General features: G+C 44.6%; 2 protein-coding genes across 6 annotated transcripts; one reads left to right on the top strand and one right to left on the bottom strand.

Annotated features, from left to right (window-relative positions):
* The first annotated feature begins 40 nt into the window (after positions 1-40).
* LOC118211379 (olfactory receptor class A-like protein 4) lies at positions 41-3,343 on the top strand. The gene is made up of 4 exons (XM_035388550.1): positions 41-1,331; positions 1,992-2,255; positions 2,505-2,759; positions 3,090-3,343. Exons 1-4 carry the CDS (start codon positions 1,065-1,067, stop codon positions 3,300-3,302), a joined length of 999 nt encoding a protein of 332 aa, XP_035244441.1. The 5' UTR covers positions 41-1,064; the 3' UTR covers positions 3,303-3,343.
* A 1,188-nt stretch (positions 3,344-4,531) lies between these two features.
* LOC118211378 (olfactory receptor class A-like protein 4) lies at positions 4,532-12,081 on the bottom strand. Of its 5 annotated transcripts, none has more exons than XM_035388547.1 (8): positions 11,819-11,838; positions 7,561-7,752; positions 7,310-7,458; positions 6,943-7,055; positions 6,489-6,611; positions 6,137-6,275; positions 5,869-6,050; positions 4,532-5,247 (listed from the first exon to the last, which is right to left on the bottom strand). In XM_035388547.1, exons 1-8 carry the CDS (start codon positions 11,821-11,823, stop codon positions 5,077-5,079), a joined length of 1,074 nt encoding a protein of 357 aa, XP_035244438.1. In that variant the 5' UTR covers positions 11,824-11,838; the 3' UTR covers positions 4,532-5,076. The 5 variants fall into 5 exon arrangements, with proteins under 5 accessions (XP_035244438.1, XP_035244436.1, XP_035244439.1 ...); XM_035388545.1 differs by lacking the exon at positions 11,819-11,838 and adding an exon at positions 8,750-8,911 and having other exon boundaries at positions 7,561-7,876; XM_035388548.1 differs by lacking the exon at positions 11,819-11,838 and adding an exon at positions 8,750-8,911 and having other exon boundaries at positions 4,532-5,243; positions 5,907-6,050; positions 7,561-7,876.
* Between the last annotated feature and the right edge of the window lie 471 nt (positions 12,082-12,552).

Below are 12,552 nucleotides of genomic sequence, written 5' to 3'. Positions count from 1 at the left end.
ACGAGACTGTGAAAGCTCAAAGCTGAGATGGACTGCATCAGGATCCAGCCCCTTTCGCCTGGTTTTGCTTACCTACGGATGAGCCATATCTAGGGTTTCCCAAAACTTAAGGGGTGTCTAGGACATGGGTAGCCAACCCTGGTCCTGGTGAGCCACAGGGTCTGCTGGCTTTTGTTTTCAGCTTGAACACAACGACTACTTAGACCAAAGAAACCTCCGTGTGATGTCAGCAGTACTGCACACCAACGAGGGGCGTGGGACTCATTTGTGTCTCCTCCTCTCAAATTTAAGAGTGACCTTTCAAATGACCACTCTCTTACGTCCACTTAAAATCTGTTGTCTCTAACCCTTCAGGTGGCTTGTTGGTCCCCTGGAGTCAGAGGATGAAGAAGCAAAGAAATTTTTGTGCAGCAATTAATGGTGCTGCTAACGAGGTGTGTCCCAATTAGGGGAACTAATGAATCCTCTGTGTTCCAGTAATGTGCCTAGTCAGCTCCCAGTAGGGATGTCCTTGGTGCCGTGGCTCAACTAATCCCCTTAACCCTTTCCGTCTCTACTCTGGTGCTGTTTGTCATCCTTTTATTTGTTGTAGGTGAGTATGCGGCAGCCACAGTTGATCAGGTGACTATGACGGTATTCCTTATTTTAGCCAATGGTTGGATGGAGCCAATCCAGGAGAGGCCAGATTTGTACCACGGGTGTTGTCATGGGGCTCCTCATCTGTTGTGTGTGATAAATGGGCTCATTTGTGTCTCAAGCACCAAAAAAAAGTAGGCGTGGCCACTGTTTCTGCCATGGAAAACTGTGGCTATAAAGGGATTTTCACACTGACGGCACTGGCACTCTGTTAACGGGGTTTGGAATGAAGGGGAAGCTGGATGACTTGAGGCTGTAGACAAGTGGAGCAAGGAGAAGAGGGAAACGTAAACGGAACTAGCACAAAATGCGGGAGCAACAGCTACGGAGCAAGTGACAAGAGTCACAGTCCAAGTAGGCTCAGGCGGTTGCTTAGCAGTGGGCGCCCATTTTGTTCGTTACTTCAGTGCCGGTAGATCCGAAAAACGATGGATGACGAAATGACAACTTTGGAGGAGATCGGAATGGGGCTGCGAGTGAATATTTCCCCAACGCAGACGACATTCTACGTTATGCTGGTCCTTTTCGGGATCTTGGGAAACGGCATGGTGGTCGGCGTGGTCGGAGAAAGCGTCATCCGCGACAGTGGTAGCGGGAAGGGCTCCGATATCATTCTGGTGAACATGGCACTATCAAATCTGCTGGTGTCACTGATGAGGAACTCGCTCCTGGTGCTGTCTGACTTAGGATTGGAGGTATGACGGTGAGCTACAGGGGCTGGCAGTTCTGGGTAGATTTGGACCTTCCACTTGCAAAGAGCTACATTGAGCTGTGCCATTGAAGAGTAGACTTTTTGGAATGTTCTTTCAAAATTCTAAGCCAGTGTTCTAGAACTCCATTGCTTTCAATTATAAGTAGTGATTGTTCCATCGGTATTAGAATTTTCTGTTAAGCACATTCTAATCACATATTTGTGATCACCTGATTTTGGTTAGTAGACATGGACTGTAGCTCCTCAGTTCCACAGAGGAACATTATTTCAAAAAACATTTAGATACTGTCATGCACTAGGCCCTGGCAGTGAAAAGTGACTTAGAAAGGTAATACCCCATTATTCTGTGCTTTTTTTCATAATGTTTGTACATTGTAATAAGTGTCATTTACTTGACAATGGTATTGTTAAATAAATTACATAACATCTTCAGCACAGGAACAATTTCCTACCCAGTACTGCAAATTCTGTTCAACTCCCTCTTCCTCTTCCCCTCCATGAATGTGGTACTGCTGTAAGTTTGTGGCATCCCCTCCTCTTCCTCACAAGCCACTGCCATGAGCCCCAGCAACCCCTTTTACTCTCTCATGCTACAGTGATACAACCCTCTGCTCATCTCCCCCCCCTCTCTCTCTCTCTCCAGTTATACTCATCCAAAGAATGGTGCCAGTTATTGATGTGCATCTGGGTATGGCTTCGGTCCGTCAACGTGTGGTCGACTTTTTTCCTCAGTGCTTTCCACCTGCAGACGCTGCGGCGCGTCGCCCCTTCCGGAGGACATTCGTACGGCCCCCGGGGGCCATCCAAGCCCCTACTGCTGGGTTTGGGTTCTATCTGGGCCATCAACCTCCTGTACTCAATCCCTGCTTTTATGTACTCCACTAGTGGTGACAGGAATAGCACTGAGGTGAGTGTTCATAAAAGGTTTGTGCGCCGCTAAGTGCAGAAGACAGAAGTGTCGTTCACCCGTTTCCACATTAGTCCTCTGTGGACATATATTGGTCCTCACTGCATGAGATTGGGGAATATGTTTGCCAAAACTATAACTTTAAATCTTCTTGATTTAAAAAAAAAAAAAAAAAAAAAAAAAAAAAAAAAAAAAGCTGTTTCTTTATTCTCGTTCTTGACCATTCTCGCCCCAATCTGTCCACATGAGACGTTGATGTTGATCAGCAGTACGACGCGCCCCCTGCTGGGCTGTGTGTGGAACTTCCCCTCACCGTACGGTGGCTTGGCTTACGCCACCATTTCCATGGTGATCCACGAGACCTTGCCGATCATCCTCATGTCCATCACTAACCTGGGCTCCCTGTACACGCTCTACGCTCATGGACGGAAGCGCGCCGCCACCCACGTGACACAGAACGCCCCCGTGATTCGCAGGGTCCCAGCCGAGAGGCGAGCTGCCAAGGTGAGCTAAAAAGGGAGAGCGCCAGGTCACATGATCTCTTCTCCAAACCAATTAGATCTTTGTGACTTCAAGGGACCAGTGTCTCAGACTTTAATATTGAAGTTCAGATGTTCTTTACATGAATGACTATACGTGTATAAAAATTATTTAAAAGACACAACAAATAAAATAAAAGTAATTATAATTCATTGAAGTGCTATTGGGATTGCAGAATTTGTGTTTGGCAATCTGCACCATATTGGGGAGCCAGTGACAATATTTCTTGGTAATTTTTCATAAATATTTAGTTTTACTGTTGAGTATCTTCAATGCATCTCTCCTATTATACAGGTGATTCTGGCTCTAATCATGTTGTTCATTGTATCCTGGGGGACCAGCATCATCTCCGTTAACTACTTCAATTATAACCGTGGATCCTCTGCAGAGTTTCTCCTGGTTGTGGCACGCTTTGCCAACACGGCCTTCATTGCCCTGTCTCCCATGGTGCTGGCGATTGGCCACCGTCGCCTCAGGGCTTTCATCAGGTCTGTCATAGTTCACTGACAGTTGGGCTGTATGACCAGAGTGGGATAAAAAAAAAAAAAGATCGTTCTGATGACACCCGGTGAGGATCCAATAAAAGCACCGCCAATACTCCCAACTCGAACTGGAGTTTCTGAAAGGGCCAAACTCTCCAAAACTAAATGCATTTACGGTATGATTTCAATACTTGATTTTCTTTTGAACTTTTGGAAGTGCCGAAGTATTTGGGGTGTTTTCAAATGTCCTATATTGTAATGCAGGAGGTATAGGTAAGGGTAGAAGCATGACTGAAAAATCACCCTGGAAAATCAAGCCAAAACAATAACCTTCAGAAATTCTCTTCACAGAAAATATAAAAAATATATATTATTTAATTTAAAGCATATAAAGAAATATTTAAAAATATCTTGGTCCTTTTGCCCTTTTCCCCTCTTCACCAGTTTGATATTCATCACTAAAGAGTCCATGCCCAGTAACTCTTGACTAAAAAAAAACTAATTCCAAAAGGTCAATATGGCTGGCAGCCACTCCTGAACTGGGTTAGCCACATTTGCTAATCCAAGCACGCTGGGAGAAGGGGTGGAATTTACATGCTAGATATCAGAATAGAACAATGGTTTTTAATGGCGTGGTTGTCTTCAAAGCAGCTGATTGAATCTAGTTTATGCAGTTTAAATAAAAGGGCCCTTTGGACAGATCGTAGGGATGTCCTCAGGATGCTGATGTGTCAGTGTGAGGCTAAGACAGACCTTCGGTAACATACCTATGTGTGTGTGTGTGGCTACATACAAGTGATTACCTGTTTTTAATGTCCAAGTACGTAAAAACCAACCATGGAGGGCAAAGGAAACAGAGCACACACCTGGCTGTAATGGATAAGTTTAAATATTTATACTGATATTGTCTTTTTTTGCCAGTTCAGTTTACACATTTAGCTTGCTTCGGCCTATCTATGTAATCATAAGTTCATTAATTTTGACTTGAATGTAGACATATTCATAAACATCTTATAGTTTTTTTTCTGAAGAATAAATGGTTAAATACTTCCACTGACCGCTCCAAGTGTGTCTGAAATGCTGAACTTCTCTTAACCAAAGATAGCACAACCTCATTTAAAATACCCTGATCAACAGGCAGATATGAAGCAGCAGAACAGACTATTACTTAAAACTGTAGATATTTCATACAGCCCTGGAATTGGGTAGCTATTTGGCAAATAATAATGTAATACAAAACACAGAAAACAAAAATATTTCACAGCTATAATAATTTATTACTTGGGGAATATCATTAATATCTCATTTAAAAAATATACCTTTTCTCTTTCTGTGCAAATGAAAATTGTCCTGCAGTTTCTGTCCCAAAGCAACATGCAGATTGTTCACCTTCAAAGAGGGAATAACCTCTGAATATTCTTCGCAGAAATCATAGAGAACAGCAGAACACCGCTTTCATTAAATGAAGCTAAAAGCGTCTTCTCCTGGTACTTTATACATTAATGTGCATCCTGTTTTCATACCACATACTATCCAACAATGAAATCTCAAGGCCAAAGCCCCAGACATTTCAGAGCAAGTGTGTCTGCCTGTATGTCTGTCAAACAGCTTGGTGGAAATATTTCACCCTCTTTAAACTGAACAGCCGAGGAATCCTGCACATGCATCGCGGAGCGTACTCTGTGAATCCCCCGGTCCTGCCCGCACAGGTTTGCAGAAACTGCGTTAGCAGCACAGACGAGTCCTAACCCAGCCATTTGGCGGCTAGCACTCTGGAATGGCGCATGCTCAGGGCCGCCCTAGATGCTGAGCTTGTTGAAGGCTGGTACCAAATTAACCGGTTCCGACTGGTTCTGGTTCTGGTCCTGTGGAGGCCTGCTCGGTTGGGCCTTCAGCCTTTGCCTTTCCTCTTGCCTCTTCTTCTTCTCCTTCTCCAGCCACAGCGGCTCCTTCCTCTCTTTACCTGCTACCTGGGACAGGAGGAAGACAGTCAATACAAAAATAAAACACTGAAATAAGTGAATCAGTATATGTAAATGTATTAAATTATACAGATTTTACAACTTCTCGTATTTGTGTGTGTGCGTGTATATACATATATGTAAGGTGTAATTAACTGTAAGCCTCTAAAAATGAGTGATATTACAACATCAAATTTTTGTCTGACGTCTTTTTATACATTTTCCCTGCCAAGTAGGATGTGAGACTCTTAGATCTCAGCTTAGGTATAAACACAGCTATCAAAATCACCTTATGTTTATATATTAAATGCTTGTTGCTCAATAACAATTAGTTTGTGTCTCATTATTTTTTCCCAGTTTATTTTAATTGATGGTGTTTGACACATAGCGTAACGTTTTTTAAAATTTTTTTAGTTTAAACCAGGGGCGGGCAGCTTGTTTCCTGGAGGGCTGGTGCATATGCAGGGTTTTGCTTCCAGCAATTACCCTGGCTCAATTATCTAATTAGCTACACAGATATACCAGCGCTGGTTCACTCCTAGGTTAGACCACAGTAAAAATTGTATTACAGGCATACAAGAACAGTCCTCAACAGTCCGTAATACGAGCATATCTGAAGTCCATATGTACTTTAGTTCCGTGTGTGGTGCAGTAGTCCGCAGGCTTGCCGTCACTGTAGTCTGTTGATGTGACGGGGCCAAAGATGCGCGTGCCCGTTCCTGACTCCGCCCACAGGGCGGCGCAGGACACAGTTGGCGCCTCAGTTCCCTCCCCCTCCACCGCCCTAAGCTGCCGACTGGTCTCCGCTTGACCTGCAGGAAGCAGCACCGAATTAATAAACAACGCTCCACAACCATCACGCACACACAGATCCAGGGATTTGGTCAAGGTGCCTGACCAGATGGACTCTGGGACACAAGCCGGTGCAGGATCAAATCCTCGTCATCGGAACGGGTGGGCGGGGAAGCGTTCTGCCTGTACCTCTGCCTGTCTCCTGGCTGCCGGGACGCACACTGACCCCTTGTGTGGCTCAGGTTCTGGGAGATTTTAAATGAAGGGAAAGAAAACAGCGCGACAAACAGTCAGGGCCGTTTGCAGCCAACCACAACTAATATACAAAATCAGTTCAGAAGGTGAGAGAAGAGTTTGTGATAAACCTGGACTTTACGAGTTGGAATAAAAATACTGCAATGTAAAAGTTCTCAAAATGGGGAGAAAAAAAATCAGAAGAGCTTTGAAGACCTCCAAACCTCAATGCGCAGAAGGGCGGGGCTCTCAGAGTTGTCACCAATTGGCCGCACGCTGTCGTAATGGTCACCATAGCGATAGGCAATATGAAGCTCTGGAGCCGCAGGCTTATCTGAGCCATTTATCTGAAAGCAGGAGATTGGCAAAAACAAAAGCACATTTGGACCATTCAATGCACATAGCTGGCTTTGATTTCAACCTTACTGTTCTGACTGTAGAGATTATGTACCAGCAAGTCATTCTGGGTAGGATTCTGCTAAATTAATACAATGTAAACAAGAGAAAGAATACAGTGTAAACATATAAACTGATCAATGGTATGTTTTCATTGTCGTGATAAAATCTCCTGTCAAGGCAAATATGAAATGCGGAAATGAAGGAAACAACTGACACGGCACGCAAACTGTGACAAATGACGGGAATTGAGAAGAATGGGAAATGCCCGGGCGCAATCACCTCCCACATGGGCGTGTTGAGCTGGTGGATGATGATGCGCAGCTGGTGTCTGCGAGCGAACGCCACGATCGCATCATTTCCTGCGAAGGTGCCCGGCTGAGACAGGTTCGACACTGCAGAGAGGGAAACAGGCAGAATGAAAGAAGAAACCTTGAATTCGTTTTTTTTTTGCAGCCCCAACCCCATCCCCGTAACTCTCCCTTCTCCTTTCCCCTCTACCTTTCACGCTACCCTCAAAACAGGCCCTTTATTTGAGCTTAAATGGATCCATTTTGTAAATTCTAGAAATGAGAGCATCTATACTCTCCTTCCTCTCTCTTACTTTCATCCCGCTCTTTCACCCCCAACCTCCACCCCTCTCCCTTACAGTACTCTGTGAAGGGAATATCATCCTCTACAAAGGGCTCAAAGTCCAGCCGGTGAGCTTGCATGTACTGTACAGTCTCCTGACGCAGCTGCAGGTGTCCCCTGGAGTGGCCTTCCAGCTGATCCCCCAGGGCTCGGAACAGGCAGTTCCTGAGGGTGGACAAAAAGGGGAGAGAGGAGTGTACAATAATAAAGCGTGACGCAAACGCGGGGGGCAGAGTAGAACACTGACACTCTTACTTAACCTCTCACCCGTCTCCGGGCACCTCCCTCAGTTTGAGTCCCAGGGCTTGCAGCTGATTGGTGAGGCTTACGGATTCATCGCCCGTTTCGTCGCCCTGAGGGCGATTCTTCCAGTCGTTAGCCAAAGCACTGCGAGCGGTCTGCTCGTCCCGCTTGCCCTCCACATCGCTCTTCTTCTGCGCCAGCTTTCCCGGCTGCTTCCTGGACATGGACATGCACTGACTGGCTGATTCACTAACAGACCATTTACAAGGAACACAACCCAGTGCACTCACTGACTCACTCACTCACACACACGCTCTTATGATGACTGTAAAGAAAAGACCTGATAGTACAGTGGGTTCAGAGAGAGAAAGAAAGAAAGAGAAGGGATGGACAGTTACACAGACCACAACAGTAAGTGGTAACAGAAACAATGTCAGTCTTCAATATAAAACTATTTAATTAAAATGTGATTATTTGTGGACAAATATACAAGTTCGATTGCCTGGCTAATTAAACGTAGATACATAATGCATGTATTTACAACACACGCACAAGTTAAAAGCCAGTTTCACATTCGCAGTGGGCTCACACGAATCATAAGGATTAATTTATATATGGACGCGAATGTGCGAACCCTAACGTAATCCGAAACCCGGGGACCAGAACACCTTCCTACACCTCACAAAATGAAATAACACTTGCATCCTAGTAACAGCGGACAGAAGATACACTACGGTAGCAATATTCAGTATAATTAAGAGGCGAACAAGCAAAATTACGCTACGTAAAGAACCAGACTAGCCTAGGTGAATTCAAGTCTGCATGTTCTAGTTAGAGTTAGACTATATGATAATGAGTAGCCTACCTAACCCTAGGTATAGACTAACACACTTGCCGGCTAATGAGTTGTTGTAAATAGCTAGCAAGCGTAAGCTAAACGTTAGCTAGCTCTAACTAAATATATATAAGTATGCTAGTTTTTAACAGCAACCGTTAGTAACTATCAACTTCCGTACTTTACATGGATTACGGTTAGCTAACTACACATCGTATATTTTGTACTGTAGCTGCAGATAGCTGTTACGTTTGCTAGTTTAGACGTAGAGCTAGCTAGCTATTGCAGGTTGTTTGATGTTGCTAAGGTATCAAGGTAGCTAGCAACTCTAATAATCTAACGTTGTGTAAACTTGCCAAGGTAAAGTAGACACAGTACCTTTCTCTTGGTGTCGGTGCTAATGATAGTGGTATTAAAACGGCTAATAATATTACAGAAATCCATAAATAAACTTAGCAACCGAATTCTGATAACCGAGTTTGTTTGTCCATCAGTTTCTCTCAAGTGCTGTCAAAAGCTAGAGCCCGGCACCGCTTCCGGGATACGGCAGCCTACTTCAACCAAAGTTATTTCTCTATTTTATTCAATAAAGTTCACTTTTTTTTGTTACCCTTCAAGACATATGTTCACATTTTCCAATATAATGAAAACACAGAGATATTAGAGTTTAATTGATTTAGGTAGAATTTATTCGTTTTAGTTTGAAATCCATATGTAACAGTGCTCATACACGCATGTTATTAACTATTTTGCTGCCTTTTCCTCAACTTTTATGATTCTGTCTGCTCCCTTCCCAATCACTGTGTCTTTCTTAAGTCCATCTGTTCTTCCCTGTTTCGACGTCTTGTCATTAGCCTCCGAGACTTTCTTCTCGGAACCTGCTTCCTGAGTCTTCTTCACACGGACCACCCTGAGGATCATGGTGTAAATTTTCCTCCTCAGTTTCCCGTGGCCTAACGCCACCACCAAGGGGCTGAAACCCACAAAAAGGGAGGCAGAGAAGTGGGACACAGTCAGCAGGCCCTCCGCGTGGCGACCCCCGTTGTGATTGTAGTACGTCACCGCTGCCACCTGCAGCACCCAGCAGACCACGAACAGGGAGACGAGGGATATTATCACGTGGCCGGCTTTGCGCTCGCTGGCCACGTGCTTCTCCAGTTCCCCGTGCGTCCCACTGGCCTCGCTGTTGGACGTGACGGCACGGATGTGCTTGCCCAGTGCGTGAAGCGTGACCAGGTTGGTACCCACCATGAGCACCAGAGGAGCCACCTCGTTTAAGGCCAGGGAGGTGGAGGCGAAGGCCGCGCCCTGCTCCACAGTGGGGAACTCCCACACGCAGCCCAGCAAAGGGCGGGTGGTGCAGCTGATCACCATGAGCTCTACCGTGGCGTTGCCGTGAACGTGTGTGGTGTAGACCAGCGCCGGGAGGGAGAATACTAAGTTGGCCCCCCAGACGAACCCCAGGACCACCCAAACGCGATGCCGCTCCCGCTGCTGAGCCAGGGGACCCATCGCAACGTGCTGCCTCCGCAGGGTGATGCAGTGGAAGGCGCTGAGAGCCAGGGTGACCCAGCAGCCCACTCCGCGCCACCACACCCACAGCAGCATGAAGACGCGGCACCAGCCCGGTGACAGGGTCACCCTCAGGCCCAGGTCCGACACAAAGATGGGCACCGTGCGGAAGAGTGAGGTCAGCAGGTTGGCGAGGCACAAATTCGCCAGGATGGCGTCAGACGGGGGCAGGTGCCGAGAAGGACTTTCCAGAGCTGACTGAAACACCTGGGGGGGGCAGGGATAGCAGGAAGAACCAAGGAAATAAGGATAAATGATTTCAGATAAGATATGAGGGTGCCTGGAGCAGGTTGAGATCAAAGCAAATAAAGAGAGTATGGAGGAGCACAATGACACTCAACTGCAAATGCTTTACACACAGAAGAGGGGTATGGGATGGGGTACTGGTGGGTAGTTAAGAGTTCTCTTCACAGGTAGGACATTCAGCGGAGTAAGACTCCCAGAGAGGGGGTAAGTCAACCCAAAGGGCAGATACGGACTGAGAAAGATCTGACCTTCAAATAAAGGTCAGCAAGCAGAAGGCCATAACAGAGAGTCTGCTTAAATATGCAGCATACAAACAGAACATATATAAATTTTAACAGAACGCACTGTTCCACAAAAATGCCTGTAGCAATGCTTAAAGGCAAAGAAACTGTGTACCCTGTAAATGCTTGTTTTCACCTCTCTCAAGGTGTTTTCATTTCAGGTACTAAACCATGAAATTACATACAATGAGCATCCCACCTTGGAGCATTTCAAGTTATTCCCTAAAATAACCAAAGATTATTCTGGGTGTTGTTTCTTGAGTTAAATTGCCCTTAGCTGAGTGCGAAATAAGAAAACATGTATGTGGCAGATTAGATGGAGAAAACAGTGGCATAAAGAGATCGAAATGTTTTGGGTCTTTCTGAGTCATTACAGGAAACGTTACAATTGAACAAACAGTTCATAATTTTTCCAATTCAGTTTTGATAAACTCGTTGTTACCCCACATCTTATTGGAGTGGATGGAGAATTTGTAATAGGAAATTCAAGAACTCAGAAGGCACAAAACTTGGTTCAGGCTGTGAAACCAGACTGATATGCTGTAAAAGGAGAAAGGAGTTAGGTTTTTAAATGTGTTAGGTGGTGTTAAAGACTTCAAGTGTTTTAAGAGTGTTATGTTTTAAATCATAGAAGATATTTGTCTTGGCAAAAAGTCAAATTAGAGAGGGATACATAATACATAAGGGGTACATAAGAAAGGCAGTGCAACATCACAGTAATTAAAGCAAGGGATGGCTAGAGACTTTGAGTATTGTTTATGTAGAATACCTGAGAACATGGACAACTTCTATTTATAATTTATAAGCAGGCAGGTAGAGTGAGCCAGTAAGTATGTGCTGAGAGAAGAGAGCGGGGTCTGATCCCTACCGGTCTAACTGAAAGAGAAGAGAATGAAAACTGTGGGTATTCCTCAACTTACAAATAACAAATTGATAAGAGTTACACTTCATTATGTACATTCTATTTATACTGTAATAATATTATGATATTATTACAGTATGTTACACTACGGTATTATCATCAATATCAGTGGGTGTTCCCAAGCGCATTGTACCATCTGTATGTGTTCTGCTGTGTTCCTCCCTTGTTTTACTAGTGGTTTGTGAGTGTGTTTCATGGTTTCAGAAAGTACCAACCAGGTAAATTACATGGCACTTGTGTAGCTCCACATATACTATGAACAGCATGCATATTTATGTTGCATATAAAAATTTAATCATAAATGACATAAACAAAAGGCTATTTTTGTTTTGAGTTTTGATGATATGCACAGAAAATACACCTTGACACAGTTTGGAATTCGGCTACTGATGAAAAGCCTAAATTTTCCATATCTGTAAGTCTTACCGCATGGATGACCAGAATATTTCCCAAAATCCCAGTGAACACCAAGACCCCAAAGAGAATGGCCTCGACAGTCAGGTCTGACATCTCTCAATCCCGCCGGGGTTGCAGCGGGGCCAGGAACGGATCGCTTTTGCCCGCAGGTCATCGTGTGTGTGAGCTGTCTCTCGGTCTGTGGATCCACGGCATGGCCCTTCTTGTCAGTCTCTTTATCAGCTTGTCTGCGCACTGAGGTCTCTCTCCCTGTCCTTCCTGTATTGCTCCATTTTATCATCCACCCCCCTCTTTGTGAAGGCATTGCACCCCACTGCTGATTTGCATTCTCTTTAGGTCCATTTCTCCCCGAAATTGGTTACCTGGCAACCCCTCAGCCACTTGTCCAACTATACACTATTTCCGCACTGATGACTGCACAGGGACATTTTGGCTGCCTGGTCGGGGCCACGTTATCAGCTCAGTAAACATTATCATTGCAGCTGCCCTTATTGTCATTTGATATTAATCTTCCATTGAGTTGAATGTAATGACAAAATCAAACCAATAGCCAGCTCCAACTGTCAGCGCCTGAAAAATACTACCAAAGGGTTTTAAATAGGATAATATCAATATGAACTCAAAAATGGCTTATCACAGTAACTAGTAATTTCCAAAGTACTGTATATTTTTTAAAAAATCCCATACGTCTGAATGATTTCTTTAGATGAATGTTAACACATTATTGTTATGTTTCATTATGG

Source organism: Anguilla anguilla, chromosome 13, assembly GCF_013347855.1.
Source record: "Anguilla anguilla isolate fAngAng1 chromosome 13, fAngAng1.pri, whole genome shotgun sequence".
NCBI classification, from domain to species: Eukaryota; Metazoa; Chordata; class Actinopteri; order Anguilliformes; family Anguillidae; genus Anguilla; species Anguilla anguilla.
Note: the sequence above shows the minus strand (reverse complement) of the source record. Positions and strands in the feature narration are given on the sequence as shown.

Bases quoted from the DNA above. Each gene is read 5' to 3' on its own strand.
- LOC118211379 (XM_035388550.1), top strand. From the start codon at position 1,065: ATGGATGACGAAATGACAACTTTGGAGGAGATCGGAATGGGGCTGCGA. The intron at 1,332-1,991 runs GTATGACGGTGA...CTCTCTCTCCAG, and splicing joins TGTCTGACTTAGGATTGGAG to TTATACTCATCCAAAGAATG. The intron at 2,256-2,504 runs GTGAGTGTTCAT...TGTCCACATGAG, and splicing joins GTGACAGGAATAGCACTGAG to ACGTTGATGTTGATCAGCAG.
- LOC118211378 (XM_035388544.1), bottom strand. From the start codon at position 11,902: ATGTCAGACCTGACTGTCGAGGCCATTCTCTTTGGGGTCTTGGTGTTC. The intron at 10,151-11,818 runs GTAAGACTTACA...TGCCCCCCCCAG, and splicing joins ATATTCTGGTCATCCATGCG to GTGTTTCAGTCAGCTCTGGA.